Source organism: Pituophis catenifer, unplaced genomic scaffold (assembly GCF_029215685.1).
Source record: "Pituophis catenifer annectens isolate HBS135680 unplaced genomic scaffold, rPitCat1.0.hap2 SCAF_8, whole genome shotgun sequence".
Lineage (NCBI taxonomy): Eukaryota > Metazoa > Chordata > Lepidosauria > Squamata > Colubridae > Pituophis > Pituophis catenifer.
The window spans coordinates 30,418,821-30,436,790 of record NW_027256888.1 but is presented as its reverse complement, the minus strand read 5'-3'; the positions used below and the strand labels follow the sequence as shown (position 1 = coordinate 30,436,790).

The window sequence follows — 17,970 nt, the reverse complement described above, 5'->3', positions numbered from 1 at the left end:
TGTTCTGCTTAAAGCAGAATCGTCCCGGATCCGGAGCACTGAAGGGCTTTCAGAGAGCTCTCACCCTGCAAACCCCAGGCTTAAAAAAAAAGACTGGGGATCTAGGGGAGTTCTACCCAGACCCTTCTGCTCTTCTCTCCCCCTTTTTCCCTGGGGGAGAGTTTCGAGCCGCTAGAACAGCTGATTTTCGCTGTTCTAGCAGCAAACAGAATCACGGGGCTGGAGCTCCTGAAGGAGCGTCCAATCGGGGAACACGGAGCCACCGGACGATCTATTCCTTATTTTATATTTAACTGGTTCGCAGTTTGGCTCTAACTGCTCTCCAGCACTGCCTCCTCCGCTCCTCCTAGGTTTATTTTTGTCTGGTTCACAGCCTAATCAGCTGTTCTCCAGGAATGCTTTCCTCCACTCCTAACCTTATATTTGACTAATTCACAATTTAGCTTTAATCATTTAATCCCCAAAATCATACTTCCTTAGCAATTTAAAATAATAATGCGTTTTAACATATATCTTCTCTCCTACTCTTTCCTAAACTATTAATTTTCTTTAAATTTCTCCCATTTCCTATTTGTTTCTTGCTTTTAAATGTAAAACATTTTAAACCATTTTAAAAACCAATTTACCATAGTTATAAAGTCTATAAACAAGTCATTATTAATATTCAAAATTCATTCCCATTCTCTTATTTACTATGAAAAAACAACATTTTAAACCACTTTCAAATCAATTTTCTGTATCCATTAGAACACTTAATATTTTTAAAACATTCTTTCAAAATATTCACATTTTTTGTAATTTTTCTATAATGACATTTCTCGCTTTAAAAGTAATCATAAAGTCTATAAGCAATTCTTGGTAATATTCAAAGCTTCATTCACGTTTTCTTATTTTCTATAAAGAACAATATTTTAGACCATTAAAAAAAAAATTTCTGTAGTCCTTAAATCTATCAGCAATTCTTATTAATAATCAAAAATTCATTCATAATCTTCATATTTCTTATAGTTTTTCTATAATCACATTTTCCCCGCCTTGGGAATCACTTCTCTTAATAGTAATAATGAAAAGTAAAAGTAGGAAAGAGAAAGGGAGAAGAAAAAAGGAATAAAAGTATAGCAGAAGAAATCAAAAAGAAAGATTCAAAAAAAGAAAGGGAAAAAAAAGAAAAACAAAAAGAGAGGAATATGATAAGAAAATATTTTAAAAAAGGAAAGAAAAAGTAGAAAAGAGAGAGAAAGAAGCAAGAGGAACTCTCCTCCTTACATTATTTAAACATCAATTACATAGAAAGTATTTACATCCATTTTAATCAAACTGTGGTAATTTTCTCATCTTACTACCCAGTATATTCCAGTTTTTTCCTTTCTCCAATCTGTCCAAACTTTTTTTTTCCTTTCAATTCTAAAATCAATAAAGTTATAAAGACTAAAGGATTTAGTTCTTTTGTATTCCATATATGGTATCATCATGTCTTCTTCTGGGGCTACACCCTTCTCCTTTTTGTTACAACGCCATTAATCAGCAATTTTAATTGTTCCAATTAATTTCCTCTTTCCAACTGTCCATAAGTAGTCCAAAAACAGTTTAAGTACATCTAAAATCAAGCCTCTTTAGTTTTTCCTCAAGATAATCCAGTTCGGGTAGCAAGATACAAAGTTTCTTCTTTAAACAGCAAGAAATCCACAACTGCAGTTTGCACTTTCCCTCTCAGCAGGCAACCATTTTAGCTTCCTCCGCTTATTATTCTCCTAGCTTTAAAAAGACATTCTGCTTGTTTCCTCTTGTTTCCTTTTTCCTCTTCAAAGCTAATCCATTCTCATTAAGGACCAAGAAAATATCAAATTTTAAATCCATCCAAAGGGACATTAAATTCCAAAAGCAGTCAATAAGTACTATTGTCCTTTAATGGGTCCTCTCCTTGTTAATTGTTTTGAGTTCTTTGCCCAAATAGTTCTTAGCCGCTGTTAAGGCCAGGGCATTATTAGTAATTAAATATTTGAAGACTGATCCCGCCTGGGCTAGTCCTACTCACCTGGCATTCAAACATCTTGCTCCTGTGTCTCCTCCTGCACTTTGCTTGTCCCGGTTGGAGAAGCTTTGGGGCAGCCGCCATGGCTGCCTCTCCCACCGCCGCCGGCACAGAGGGCGATCCTCTGGCCCTGAGGAACCTGCCCTGTCCTCTCGGCCATCCAAGGGGTCCCTCTTTAATCCCCTGTCTCTCCAGGACAGGGTAGGTCCGCAGACCTGCCGGCGGTGGCTTAATAGACGGGGTTTTCGCGGGGCTCCAAAAAGCCCCACTATTTCCCCGTCCGTTCGCTGTGTGGCGCCAACTGGAAGTCCCCTCGGCAGTCTAGCTTCTTGATCAGCCAGTCTGATGGAAGGTGCCTGGTGGACAACCAAACCCGCTCCCCCACAGCCAATGGCGGCGTCGCCTGCTGAGATTGGTCCATGACTCTCTTATAGTCCTCTTTGGCTTTCTCTAGATACCATCGCACCAACTGATGGATGGCCTGCAACTCAGATAGTCATCAGCTATCGGGGAGTCGAGTTGCGTGAGGGGAAAGAACCGAAGATATCCCACATTAGCCAGGAAAGGGGTTGTTGGGTACAGGTGTTCTGTGAGTTGTTGAATGCAAACTCTGCTACTGCCAAATAGTTTGACCAATTATCTTGTCGCTGGTTCACAAAGCAGCACAGGTATTGCTCCAGAATGCCGATAACTTTCTCAGTTATCCCACCGTCGATTTCCGGATGATGTGCCGATGACAGGCAGATTTTCACGTTCAAGGCCGTCATCAGCCCTTTCCAAAACTGGGCTGTAAATTGAGCCCCTCTGTCGGAAACGACCCTATCAGGTAGGCCTTGGTATTGGTGTGCGCCTGACCCAGGGTCTCTCCTAGATCGGGTTTAGGGTGTTTCCCGACAGGGTTTTCTGTGGCTTTGGGGCAGGCCCAGGAGCCGACTCCTCTCATCGCTTCTTTGGGCAAGAGGCGGCCATGTGCCCGCAATACAAGCACAACCCCCCTGATTGTCGTCTATTTTTTTTGGCCACTGACAGACGGGGTCGGGCTGAACCTATTTCCATGGGCTCCTCCCATGGAGCTGGGGTCTCATGCCTGACTGGAACCACACAGGTTTCCTGGCAGGCATGGCGACTGGTGCGTATCTGCAACTGGGTGTCGATCCTAAGGCACAGATGTACCAGCATGTTGAGGGTCGGAGAGATATCAACCCAGACCAACTCGTCTTGCAACTCCTCTGATAAGCCATCCTGGAACGCATCCATGAGGGCCGCCTCATTCTAGGCGAATGAGCCGAAACTCACTGACATATTCCTGCAGTGGTTTCCGGCTCTGCTTCAGGGTCTTCAGTCGTCTGGTGACTGTCTGCATTTTGATGTGGTCCTCATACATAAGTCTGAGGTGCTCACAAAACCCCCTGAAATCATCCTACAGAGGACTAGGCTGGACCAGCAGGCTGCAGAGCAGGCTGAGTACAAACCCTACTTTATCCCAGTCAGTGGGGAAATCCTCCGTTCTCAGGCTGATAAAAAGCTGGCATTGTCCCATAAAAGCAGGAAACATGGCTTGAGTGCCATCAAACTTGTCTGGCACGGCAACATGACCTTTTCTACGGGGACGGGGAGAAGCTGTAGCTTGGAGCTGAGCCATCTGTGCAGCTAACAAAGCTACTTGCTGCTGCAGCTGCATGTTCTCGGCATGAAGCTGAACCATTGTGATAGAGGTTTGTTGATAATTATCCTCGTTGGGTCAGAAAACAAACTGTTGTGAGCGGAAGAGAGGTTCCGGAAGATGGAAGGTGCAGACACCACTCTGCATAGTCTATGGCTGTCCAGCTGAGGCAGTCTGCCTGCACGTTGGATGCCCCAGAGATGTGCTCCACTGTCAAGGAACGCAGGTGACGCTCCGCCCATAAGCTCAGCCTGGAGGCCTCCAACATCAGACCTGTGAATCTGGTGCCCGCCTGGCAATTTATATGAGCCTTCGTGGTCAGATTCTTGTTAAGAACCAACACATTGGTCCGTGACCAGCTGCCGGAAGTGCAGGAGGGCCAAATAGACTACACGCAACTCCAGCCAATTGATGCTCCAGTATAGGTTGCAGCCCGACCATTTGTCCTGAGCAACCTGCGTCTGGAGATGTGCCCCCCAACCAGTGAGGCCTGCGTCCATCGTCAGCACCAGATAGTGAGGCTCGTGGAACAGCCGCCCCTTGGATCGGCCGTAGACCTCCACCAGGTGAGGGATCTGCTGATGCTGCGGGGAACCCGGACCCCGGCTGGAGAATTGCCTTTGCCTGTCTTCTGAAAGGTTTCTTGCATGAAGGCGAGCCCACGGGGTAATGTGGATGGCCGAAACCATCTTGCCTAGAAGCGTACACAGCAGTGCCAGGGGAACCTTACGTTCTCTCTGAACTATACCTACGAGTTCTTTAAAGCTGGCCTGTCGCTCCTGAGAGAGGTAGACTTTACCGTCTAGAGAATCTATCATCGCCCCAAGATGTAGCATACGTGTCGACGGAACCAAGTGGCTTTTCTCTATATTAATAGAGAAACCGTGCTCCCTGAGGCAATGCATAGTTACTTGGAGATCCTCTAGGGAAAGATGTTCAGAAGAGGACTGAATTAAAATATCCTCCAAGTAACATTGGACACAGACAGGGATGGCCCAAAGATGAGCCGCCAAGGCAGCTAGTACCTTAGTAAAGGCACGGGGTGCAAAAGAAAGTCCAAATGGTAAGGCACGGTATTGATAGTGCGTACTGGCATAATAAAACCTTAGATATTTGCAATGCGGGGAAAATATAGGGATGTGTAAATAAGCCTCAGTGAAGTCAATAGAAGCGAGGAAGTCGCCCTTCCTGATGCCAGCCAAAATAGATTGAAGAGACTGCATTTTGAACCGTTTATAAATAATGTATCGGTTCAGTCTTTTGAGGTCCAGAATCGGTCTCCACCCACCCGAGGACTTGGGAAGCAGAAATAGTAAAGAATAGAACCCCTGACCCATCTGATTCTCTGGTACCTCTTGGATAGCTTGAATGTCCAGAAGGTGTCATACGGCCAAATCCATGAGGACCTTTTTGTGCCTATCTTTAGAGACGGGACAGCAAATAAAGAACCTCGGGGGGTGGGGGGGTGGAGAGGAATTCAAGGGATAGACCAGATCTTACCATATCCCTGACCCAAGAGTCCGACGTGAGAACGTCCCATTGGTCAGCAAATAGAGCTAGCCTGCCTCTGGTGGGAACGTCAGGCATGTTAGCATTGGCAGCGGAAAGGACAACTTCCTCCCCCTCGAAAGGACCATTTACCAGGGAATTTTCTACCTCGGTACAGCCTGTCCTGGGTTCCCCACTGTCTAGGCACAAAGGACCCCTGGGGATGGGAGGTTCCAGCACTCCAATAGGATCCCCTCACAGGAGGCCTGCGGAAAAAGGGATAAAATTGAGAGTCAGTTTTATGCTGAGATGAAGGTAAGATCTTGTGCTTGTCTTTCGACTCCACGAGGAAAAGATCTAAGGAGGAGCCAAACAACTTGCCCCCCATAAAGGGGGCTGAAGCCAGATGCCACTTGTGACGGGTGTCCGCCTGCCAATGCCGGAGCCAGACTAGTCCACATGCCGCCACCGTCGAAGCCATGGACTTCAAAGAGAAGCGGGCAGAATTGAGGGTGATGTCTGCTGAGAACTGGACTGCAGTGATGATTTTATTTAAGTCTTGCTGCAGCCTGGAGTCATCAGGAGGCAATTTGCCCTGGAGCTGACTCAACCAGAACAAAGTCACTCTGTTGAAGAAAGAGGCTGTGGTGGCAGATCTAATCGCCCAGGCAGCCCCTTGGTGAGCTCGTTGGAGAGCCTGGTTCAACCAGCATTCCTCAGGACAGATACCCTCGTCCCATTTGCCCGGGTGGCAGTGTTAGGCAGCAAGGCTGCAATAGGGTCATCTACCATGGGAACTTGCATCAAAGCTGCCAAATCGGATGCCACATTAAAATAGCGCCTGTCAGCAGAAGAAAGCACCGGAGCAGAGCCAGGCGATGGCCACTGGCATTGAATAACATCCAGGAATAGTGGAGGTGCTGGGACAGAGTCCACAGGTTTGGCCGGCTCCAAGAAGAGAGGGTTAAATGGACGTTGAGGAGGCGGAGGAGCCTCCCCAGCCACCGGAGGGTCAAGTTGCGCCACTTTAGACGCTTTAAAGAGCAAAGTTTTAAAAACTGCTGGAGGAAAAAGACCGGTAAATGCTGGCTGCTCCGGCAAGAGGCCCTCATCGTCAGACAGGTCCGGGTCCTGGTGGTCAACCTCCTGAAGGGTCACCGGACGGGTCGTGTGTGAAAAAGCTGATGACACCGACTCCGGACAAGATGACAGATGCTGCCCTTGGAGAAAGGCAGGCCAATAACAGTGCCAAGTAGGCCTCCAAAATGGCCACAAGCAACTGCGAGGTAAAAGTAAGCTGTAAATAGCTGCCACAGGCGGAGCAATAGAAAACCTTTAAGGATAAGGGTTCCTGGGCAGTCAAATTGCGAGGTTCCAATCTCTAGGCCAGACGGCAGTATAGGTGGCTCTGGCCAAAGCACAGAGGCCACCTGCAGAGCACAAATGTGCTAATAGTCCCTCGGGAGTTGGGCGGCACAGAAATGCGATAAATTAAATAGTAATTTGAGTGTGAAGCTCAAAATGGCAGCCACCAGGAATAAATGGAGCGCAAAGCTCCTGAAAGTTCCAAAATGGCTTATGGCAGCCTGAAGTCCCAAACGGTTCCCAACAGCGAGCAATGGAGCGCGAAGCTCCTGAGGCGGAAAAAGGAAATGGCTCCCTCTGAAATCACTGCTGCCAAACCGGGAAGGGCAGTTTCTGCAGACTGGCGGGCATAATGGGAGCGCGAAGCTCCACCAGAGGATCTGCGCATCAGGCGACCTCCAGGGAGATCGAAAAACCAATGGCCGCCCGCCCAGCCCAATACGGAGCGCAAGGCTCCTCACCGAAGTTATATAGCTGCAGGGAGCATGGAGCTCCTCTTGTTCAAATCCAAGCCCCCTGAGAGGCACAAGGCCCCACAGTGCTCCGGAACGCCTGCTAGTTCAACGGAGCAGATATCAGAAAAAAAGGTCAGGGGGGTGGGCTCCCTTTGAGAGCAGGCAAGCCTGCAGAGGAGGAATAAGTCTCCACAGAAACGAAGTGTCCGTAACTCACTGTTAGAAGAATCAAGTCAAATGAGAAAACAGAGACAAGTCAAGGAAAACAGCAATCAGGAATGGAATTAATTAAATCTTGGTAAGAGAACCAGCCCGAGACATCTGTCTAGTCTGAAGGACTGAGACAAAAGCTGGATATCCCTAGCAACAGGGGCGGATTTAACTTAACTACAGACTCAGTCCTTCAAGCTAAACAGACGAGAACAACCCATTCCTGGCTGCTTTCTCCACCACTATGGAGAATAAAGGGATTCCTTAATATGGATGGATTCAGGATATGAGTCTGTTATTTGTTTTTTAAAAGTCTTGTAAAATATAAGTTTAAAAATGAGAGGATGTAGCAGTATGTTAAGAACTGAATTAATTACATATTGATACTAAATGTCCATTATATCAATCTGTTTTGCTTTCTATTACTCACTTTTAATATCCACTTTTATATAGCAATGGTAATATAGCCATGATTAGATTTATCAATAAGATAATCATCTTAATGATTCTTATCAATAATTCTTACCAATAAGAAATATAAAATTAACGTATAAGATTGATGATATAAATAAAAGCTTCAATACAGGACTCAAAATATACAACTTTAATAATTAGAATTTAAATTATTTAAGTCAATTACTTCTAATTGTTAAACAAAATGCCAATCCCACTTTAAATATTATTTCAGGGAGCATGCATTATTGCTCAACTTACTCAGGATATCCAGTTTATTTCCTTTACTTACCATTTAGTAAATCTTAGTAAATCTATCTATATATAAAAACTCTACTTCCTATAACCTTTAACTAGGTGAAATAGTTGCTTGATAGGGCAACAATTTTTGACCTGAAGTATCTCAAATGGGCTAATTTACAGAATGTGTCCAAAACCCAGGACCCATGACTCTTGTGGAATTGAAATTTTGCAAATTTTGCAAATATTTTATGATATAAAAAATTACCATAAAATAGTTTATGATTTAATACAAAAGGTCATAAAACACTTCCAGGGGTCAACTCCGTTGTTTGACTTTGCAATAGCATGGTCTACTTTCAAGCCAGATACATTTCTGAATATCTCCCTGAATTTTTAAAGATATTTCCAATACCTTCAGAAGCTCTGACATAGTTGAAGGCATTTATTTATTTATTTATTTAGTATATGGCATATCATACATAAACTAACAATATATATTAACATTTCACCTAGATTAGTAAAACACAATAAAATATAAATATTCAAAAGATATAAATTCAGGTACCAATATCTAGGCCATTTAACCATTGATGCACACAGTTTATATTTAAAAAATCAGATACTGGACTGGTATATGCCCTCAACTTACAGCCAGTCAAGATGTGATCTACAGTTTGATGTGTGACCCCACAGTTACACCGAGGGGAGCATACTATGCAGATGCCATGTGAGGTTCGAATCATATTCAGGGTTGTCCATTGCTGATATAGTAGTTCAAAGCCTGGCAGTTCATGTGGGGTTATTTAAATGTCTTCCTATGTATGGATGTTCAGCAGCCCATTTGGCTTTCCATTGGGAATCGATGTTAAAGCTGTTGGGCAAATGTTGTGCAAGTGTTAGTGGGGGTTTCCTGGATTCCAGAGTACCAATGGCAGTATCAATTTCCTTTACAGAGAAGGGACAAGAGTACTCAGAAAGCGTTCAGCCTGTCCGCCAAAAAGCTGAAAGCACTTTCTTGATGAGATTGGAGTGTCCTTTCACCCTTGGAGCTTTGGAGAGAGATACAACTCAAGAGGCTACTTGGTAAGGAGTTACATAGAGTATTTGTTCTGTAGGTTGTCTAACTTCTCCCAGTTTCCTTAATAGGCTCCAAGCTTTCCTGCTGGATTTGCTGAAATTTCATGATTCTGTATATTGTTTCCATTTCTTACGTCAAGCTGCATCCAAGCTGTGTAAGAGATCATCAGCAATCTCCGGATCACAGCTCTGTGGGAATACCTGGTAGAGTCCTTCAATATCTTTTTTTCCCAACCTGGGATGTACTAAATCCTCAACGAATATGTCTTTTTGCCAAGGTGATTATTGTCTTCATAAATCTATGATATAATGCTGACTACTTGGTGGAATTTACTGCATAGTTTTATCAAGATTTGAAGGCGCTGAGGAATCTGTAAGGAAATATTTCTGAGATGATGTCCCAATGGGTCACAGGTTGTCTAGTTTCAGTTAACAATAACACTGTGAAGCACAGAATGCATTGTGATAATATACCACTAGTGATAAGATAGGTTGGATTTAAAATACCGTATTTAAATACGCACCCCACCCTCAAAAAAGTGGGTGAAAATGTCTGTGCGTCTTATTGAACAAATGTTGCCGAAGCCCCACCCACTCACTGGCCCCCACCCTTCGGCCATTTTCGGCCTCCCTGCGTCCTGTTTTCAACCCATTCCAGGCAGTGGGGATTGCCGCCACTTAGAATGGGCCGAAAACGGGGCGCACGGAGGCGTCGATCCCCGAAGCCTGGCACAGCTGATCGCCAGTATTCTAGGAGTCCGATCCAACCACCAATCAGCTGCTCGTGCTAAATCAGGCTATGATAACGTGCTGAAGCTGACCGGGCTGTTTGCTGCAAGGACGCTAGCCAGATGAATACCGATGGATGCTGGGAGGCAGAGGCAGATTTTTTTTATTGTTTTCCTCCCGAAAACCTAAGTGCGTCTTATGATCCGGAGCGTCTTATAGTGCAAAAAATATGGTAGCTAAGTATGGCAATTATTAGATATTTATTCTGACAGTAAAAGAAAGCTATTTCCAGTAAATTGGTTTAATTCAAAACAGACAACTTCTCTCTTTATTATCAGTCACAAGCAAATTGTTTAAAATCATATTTCTGGTTGCTCAGAAAACAAATACACATGGGAAATTGGTAAACATTCCCCAATTAACTAGTCATTTTATCTCAGATTGCAGCATCAGTAAGTTATACTCTCAAAATGAAGCTTAAGTTCCTGCTTTGTGTTACTTATTTCGCCAGGCCGGATTGGACTGAAGGGGTTTTTAAGGGGAGTTTTAATGGTTTTTAACACTTAATATTGATTTTATCTGTTTTTATTGCTGTGAGCCACCCTGAGTCCTTTCCGGAGAGAGGGCAGCATATAAGCAAGCTAAATAAATAAATAAATAAATAAATAAATAAATAAATAAATAAATACTTCCATTCCATTTCCAGATTCTTCTGGGTTTTTTATTATCTACAGTTGTGATATCTGAATTTAGCAATTATAGCTATCACAGCTCATAATTTGCCTCTAAATCTAAATCAAAGACCTAATTCAGTTCATGGTTTCAATTCTAATTGGAGTCAAACTGATTTGCACTAATCATAGTTTTCCCAATTTAAAGGTTATATCTAAAACTATAGAAATCAGAGGGAAAGATAGGGCCAACAACATAGAATACTTGGAGAATTTAAATTAAGAAACACAGAACTAGGCACAAGAGAAGAGTTGTATAATGATATAAATAAATGGTTAATATGACTGTAGAAAGATACGGCTGAAAATGTATAAATGCATCAAAGTGAAAGCAAGCAAATTCGTAAACTGCAAGATAAGGAAAAAAATAAGTGAAATAGAAATCAACCACTGATGCGAGAATTTCTTAAGAGCTAGTCTATAGACTTCTTGTTTCTTTTTTGTTTTTGCACTGTGTTAATGTATACGTGTTTGTATGTATTTGTGTTTTTACGTTTGTCTATGTTAATAAAAAATAAAAAAAATTAAAAAAAATAAAAAAATAAAAAAAATAAAAAAATTATAAACTTTATTAACAAATAAATAAAACACGCACAAAACATATATAACAAAGCACAACAAAAAAAGTACATTATACAATAAAACAATTATATATATTCAAAAAAATAAAAATAAAAAATAAAACTATAGAAATCAGAACCAGGAAATGAAAGGGGCATTAGGATTTATGGGCTCAAGCTGTAGCTCCAAACACAAGAAAGTCAAATGACGTATCAGTACAGTTATTTGTTTCATTTTATATTACATTTATATAAAAAAAAGTCAATTTCTATTCTTAATGCATCACTCTCTCTAAAAAAAGCTATACCACAATGCCAGATTAGTAATGCTAGAGCAGGGGCTGCATATTGGGAAATGGGGTGCGCAAGTGGCGGGCGAGTGCACGAAGCTTCATTTGTGCATGTGCAGGAGCTTGGTCGCGTTCATGAAACCATCCCCTCCCCACCTCTGCCACCACTGCTGCTGCTGCAGGTCCAGGAAATTAGAAAGGTTAGGGACTGCTGTGTTAGAAGATATAAATGAAATTAATTAATTAAACAATATAGCAGTAATATACAGACTCACCAATACATATGTCACCATCTAATAAATTGTCATCCTCAGAGGTCTGGAAATCCATGATAACACCAGCTCCATCTAGCAATTCTTCATCACTACTAGCACTAGTTATGCTGTTGTAACTATTTCTATAGTAACCTCTATGGAACAGTTGTTCAGACTCCATTTAGCTTCCCTTTGTAAGCTAAAAAAAAAGAAGACAGAAATAATTAGATGTAACTTTTTAAAGAGGAAAAACAAAAAGGATTTTTTAAGTAATATACATGTTATACATGGAATATTTCAGTGAAGCTATAATTAACAGAGAGTGAGGGGTCCTTGAGACTCTTTGAACTTGGTTGTTTTCTTGCAGACATTTCATTAGCCAAACTAGGTAACATCATCAATGCTAGTCCTGTGCTAGTCCACTAGCACTGATAATGTTATCTAGTCCGGGCAATGAAACGTATGAAAGAAAACAACCACGCTTAGAGGACCCCCTCATGTCAACCCTGAGCTACAAATATTCTCCCTTATTTTAACAGAGAATATTATTCACACAAGAGCAGATGCTGAAAATTATTTAAAGGCAGATTTAAGTTTTTTAATTAAATTTTGACTTTAATATTTTGAATGCTTCCGGCACTAATGTATTATTTATACTACAAAAACTACAGAACTTCAAAAAATAATTTTCATTGCCAAAAGCATTTTTTGAAATCTACAGAAATTATTAAATGTGTGCTTAAGAAAATACTACATTTCCTGAGGGCATATTTTATCTAATGGTGATTTGACTAATTCATAATTTCCTATCAGAAAATCTTCATAATTATAGCACCTGAGTTTCAATACAAGTAGTCCTTGACTTACAGTCATTCATTTAATGACCATTCAAAGTTACAACGGCACTGCAAAAAGTGACCTGTGACTGTTTTTCACACTTATGAATGTTGCAGCATCCCCATGGTCACACGATCAAAATTCAGACACTTGACAACTGGCATATATTTATGACAGTTGCAGTGTCCCAGGATCATGTAATCACCATTTGCAACCTTCCCAGCTGGCTAATGACAAGCGAAGTCAATAGGGGAAGCCAGATTCATTTAACAATTACATGATTCACTTAACTGCAGTGATTTGCTTAACAACTGTGGCAAAAAAAAGATCATAAAATGGGGCACAATTCTCTTAACAATGGTCTTGCTTACAAAAGAAATTTTGGGCTCCATTGTGGTCATGGTTATCTGTAGTTTACTGCACCACTGCCCTAATTCACTAAAGCCTAATAAGCATAAGACATTCAACCTTCAGCAAGTAGAAAGTTTTCCTTGCAACTTTATATCTCATTGGCAAGCTGTTTGTCAATTTGCAGTGAGGGAAATTGGTGAAATCTTTATGCTCAGAACATGGAAAATGTTCCCTGAATCTCAGCCAATATTAAATACTATTTATTTTTCAAAAATCGTGTCTATTGTTTTTAAATTTAACATGCTATACTGATGTATAATACATAAAAGTGGAATTCATGCAATCTTGGAATCAACATGTTTACTCTTTTTTATCTGACTCCAAAAAGTAGTCCTTGACTTATGAGCACAACTGAGCCCAAAATTTCTGTTTCTAAGCAAGACAGTTGTTAAGTGAATTTTGCCATTTTACAACCTCTCTTGTCACAGTTGTTAAGTGAATCACTGCAGTTGTTAAATTACTAACATGGTTGTTAAGTGAATCTGCTTTCCCATTGACTTTGCTTGTCAGAAGGTTGCAAAAGGTGATCATATGACCTTGGGACACTGCAACTGTCATAAATATAGAATTTTAATCACATGACCATGGGGATGCTACAACGGTCGTAAGTATGAAAAACTGTTATAAGTCACTTTTTTCAATGCCATTGTAACTTTGAACAGTCACTAAATGAACTGTTTCAACTCAAGGACTTCCTGTACTATACAGGTGTTATGTGGGTATACCTTGGAAGTCTAATACTGAACATATTGCTGCATGATGGACCCGTTGAAGCTTCAGAATGCTCTTCAAGGACATATAGCACATTGCAATAATACAAGTAGAAGGGAACTAAGGCATGAGTGACCATAAGTAATACGATCTAGGAATTGGTACAACTGTGCATAAAACATAATTGTGCAAAGGTTCTCCTGACCACGCTGCCATCTGCTTGATTGTTACCTATCCAGAATCAATTAAGAAAATCATTGGATTTGAGGGGCCTTAAACCTCACAGTCACTCAGTCTTATTAAGGTTGAGCTGAAGCCAATTCCTTCTCATCCAGACCTACACACCCTCCAGGACATGAGAAAGCACATCAACAGTATCACTTAAGTGGTTCAGACATAGATGGACCTGAATATTATGGCGTACTTAATTTTAATATTTCAGTTAAGTACAAATCAGACCAGAGGTTTCCAAATCTTTTCAGGACAGAGAAAATGATAGTTTTAAAAAGTTCTCAGAACATGGGTAAAAAAATTGGGTTCATTTTTTTGGCCTTAGACTCCCACATAACCAACCTCATTAAGTTCTTTTGAAAACTAGAATGAAAAAAACTTGAATTATATTTAAAGAAATCCAGAAAACTGAAAAGTAGCAAAGTTGTTGCCAAACCAATTAGTACAATATTCCATATTCAATTCCTGTATTTTACAATATATTTCATTCTTCTTGAATAACCATCAGCTATATTATGCATATATAATCACAACTCATGAGTGTCATATGACTTTAAAAAACTATATTAAAATCTTATTGAGAACTCATATGTCTAGCATTCCTAACAGCAACACTATGTATCCATACTACTGCAGGGTTGGATTATTTGTATTATTAACCCTAACACTTTGATTACCTCTGATAAGAAGATATTTTTTCTCCATAAGAAACTGAATAAAAACTATCAAATTTAAAAGCTATTCAACTCCATAAGCACAATAAAAAGAAAGTTCCAGATTGTTAGTAGCAATAGTAGTCTTATATACCACTTCATAGTGCTTTACAGCTCCCTCTTAGTAGTTTACAGAGTTAGCATATTGCTCCCAACAATCTGGGTCCTCATTTTACTGACCCTTGGAAGGATGGAAGGCTGAGTCAACCTTGAGCAGGTCAGGATCGAACTCCTTAATCAAACTTTTTAATCAAAAAGTTAACATACCAAATCTTTGGTATGTTAAGGGACATAATAAAAGGAGAACCCTCTATTGTTTATATTCTTCTAATAATAGCTATAGTGCCTTGCTGAGCTGCATAGGTCTGTCCCACATCCTGCAATCTAAAGAAAAATATCTTGGCAGGAAAGTATGAGGACAATGATTATGCAACTTAAAAATTAGGTTCAAAATTTGGAACAAAAGAAGATCAAGCACATAGTCAATTGGATTAAAACTTTTCTAGTGAAAGTTGGCCTTACAGAAGTAGTTTCATATATATTCTATATGTGGCTAGGCTTAACCTGTCTCCAAAGTCACACCAAGGCAATGATTTTGATTAAAACAGACAGCATCATTAAGCATAGCCTAAAAATCACAACCTCCTCCTCCTTTTGCCTTCTCGGGAAAGGCATTACCACTGCTTCAAGTACATGTTAAAAGAAATATTGTAGGAAGCATCCTACAGAAACATTTACCTATGCATGTCTTCTTTAATTCAGTTAAAATTAATCTTCCACATGTATTATTCAATTCACAAGATACAAACAGCAACTTAATGAGGACATCTCTCACAGGACAGATTCCAAAAGAATATTCATGGCACATGGAAGAAATTACTGAATACCAGAAAGATTGCCCACTGTTTTTCTTTTTCATCCATACAGTAGGGATATTTTGTCCAGTAAGATACCATATAAAGTTCCTCTCATTTTTCCAAAAAGGAGAAAAGGAGAACAATAAAAAGTAAAGCGGCATCAAAGTCAACAGTTTAAAATCCTTGTAAAATACTGCCTTTTTTAAAAAAAAACGAATCACAGCACAACCTATGACTTCCAATGTGCTAAGACTGTAACTCCCAGAATTTTCAGTAACTACTTGTTCTAACACATACAGAAAGCACCAGGATGAGGAACGCTTGCTTCAGCATTTCGCAGAGAAAAACTTTATTAGTTAACCTCCTGCTACTATAGTCAAGGGTAGAACAGCCAGAGCCTTTGAGGCTCATCTCAAGATGCCTCATCTTGTCTATTCATTCCCGCTTTAGATGTAACATATATAGAAAGGCAGACTTGCCATCACCATCTCCCTTGCAGTTAAATGGCGGCGGGAGGGGGAGGGAGGAGTGTCTGGTGTGTCTGGTGAAGGATGCCGGCAACATCTCTAGTTAGATCACTTCTCTTTCAGTCACGCACATCTACTGTAATGTTTGTCACACTCTAGTTCTGCGATTGCGTCTCTGAAAATGATTCCTCTCTCTCTCCCCGATCTAGCGCCTAGGCTAAAATCCGCCCTACCTGGCCGCGTGGCGCCGCCTGGTGATTCCCGGAGAGGATCTCGCACATCCTCCTGCTCCTGAGCTGGGAAGAAAAACCAGGACTCTGCGAGAAAGGGGGCGGGACTTTGTAGAGGCAGAACGAACTTCTCGAGATCAAATCCTACCAACCAATCAATTTCCGACGCCGTTCACATAAAAGAAGCTTTTTTTGACGGAGAGGTAAGCTTTCTGTGCTGCGCAAGCGCAGAGAAGGACTCTATAATGCGCCTGACTCTAGAAGCCTCGTTCCAATTGGTTTGCGACTTTGCGCATCCGCCTAAACAGTTTTGTCAAAGACCCAGCTGACCCAGGAATATTGTAGTAACGAGGGGTTTCTCAGTCCCATTTCCGCCAGATGTTTTAAAATTTGAACCTCCAGGTAGGAGCCAACAGCCTGAACTACATAACTGGAGGACACGAATTTGAAGAAGATATAAAAATATATAGCTTGCATTTTAACACACACACCCATTTAGTTTAATAAATTCAGTTTGTCGTTCCCCAAAATGTATGTCAATTAGTTTCCTAAATATTATTGCAAACCACTTCTTTTAACTCAGTTTTACTTTTGTTTGCCTTAGAATCAATGTTGATTCTTGGAAATTGCCTAGGTTTAGTTCCTGAAATTTTCTCCGCAAGATTGTGGAAGTGATTTGCCATAACCGCCTTCCAGGGTTGAGAGGATGGACTAGCCCAGGGGTCTGCAACCTTAAACACTCAAAAGAGCCATTTGGACCCTTTTCCCATAGAAAAACCTGGATGGGTGTGGCCAACTCAGTCACCCCAGCCAATCACATGAACCCCCCCCCCCCCGTCACGCCTACCCAGATTTTGTGGCTCCAATGTCTTCTGTGGGAAATGGGTCTCTTTCTCTCTCTCTCTCTCTCCCTCTCTCTCATTTCTGTTTTTCTCTCTTTTCCCTCTCCCTCTTCCTTTCTTTTTCTTTCTTTCTCTCCCCCTTCTCTCTCATGTTTCCCTCTTTTCACTCTCTCATTCTCTCCCTCCAGCTCTCTCTCATTTATCTCTCCCTCTCCTCCTCCTCTCATTTCTTTTTCCTCTCATTCTCTCCATCATTTTCTCATTTCTTTCTCTCCCCCTTTCCCTCTCTCATTTCTCTTTCTCTCCCTTTCATTTCTCTTTTTCTTTTTCTTCTCCCCCCCTCTCTTTCTCTCCTTTCTCTTTCTCATGTTTCCCATTGTTGGAAGAAATATCCTTCTGGGTTCAGTTCCAAGTGGGGGAAAAAACACTGGAAACATGGAGACTGCTTGGAAAGATGGTTTAATGGTGGACAGGATCACATGGTTTGAGTTACTGAACCCAAGTAACTCAACTTGGAAAAGGGCAGAGATGCTGTGAGTCCCTGAGTTTTATGCCCTCTCTGAGCTTTGAATTTCCTGGGGCACAGGAAGGGTATCCTGATTGGTTGTCAGACTCACAGGGGGTGGGGGTCTTAGCTAGCCTTGCTGCCTGATGTAATCTTCCCAGGTCCCATGTGGGGAGTTTCTATTGTTAGATAGGTCCTATTGTGTTGCAGATGATGGTCCATTGACAAAGGTGGGGGGAATGAGTGAGCTTTGCTGAGGCCTTAATGGCCCATTGACAAAGGTGTGTAGACCAACTAAATGAAAATCAACAATCACTAGCAGAGATTCAAAATTATTTTTGAAAATAATCTAGAATTTCTACCTCCCAACTTGCCAAACCAACATAACTTAATGGACCTGCTTAATAGGATTGCAGTATTAGAAAAGATGCTAATGTCCTATGGAAACAATGTTCCCTATTCATTCCAAGCAAAATTCCATATTTCGGAAAATGCTTTGAGCAGCAAAACCCCAATCAACCAAATTAAATATGTATACAAGTATAGATAGGTAAAATATATTTTTCTCTCATTCTAGGAAAAAGAATAATAAACTAGTTTTCTGGAGGGTTTTTTT

General features: G+C 41.2%; 1 protein-coding gene across 1 annotated transcript in view; it reads right to left on the bottom strand.

Annotated features, from left to right (window-relative positions):
- The window catches only part of CLCN3 (chloride voltage-gated channel 3), a 78,725-nt gene extending 62,672 nt beyond the window's left edge, over positions 1 to 16,053 (bottom strand). Inside the window, exons 1-2 of the mRNA XM_070948196.1 lie at positions 16,011 to 16,053; positions 11,572 to 11,749 (exon numbers count right to left, since the gene is read on the bottom strand). Coding sequence (XP_070804297.1) covers positions 11,572 to 11,731 — 160 coding nt within the window. The 5' untranslated portion in view covers positions 11,732 to 11,749; positions 16,011 to 16,053. The remainder of the gene's footprint in view (positions 1 to 11,571; positions 11,750 to 16,010) is intronic.
- Between the last annotated feature and the right edge of the window lie 1,917 nt (positions 16,054 to 17,970).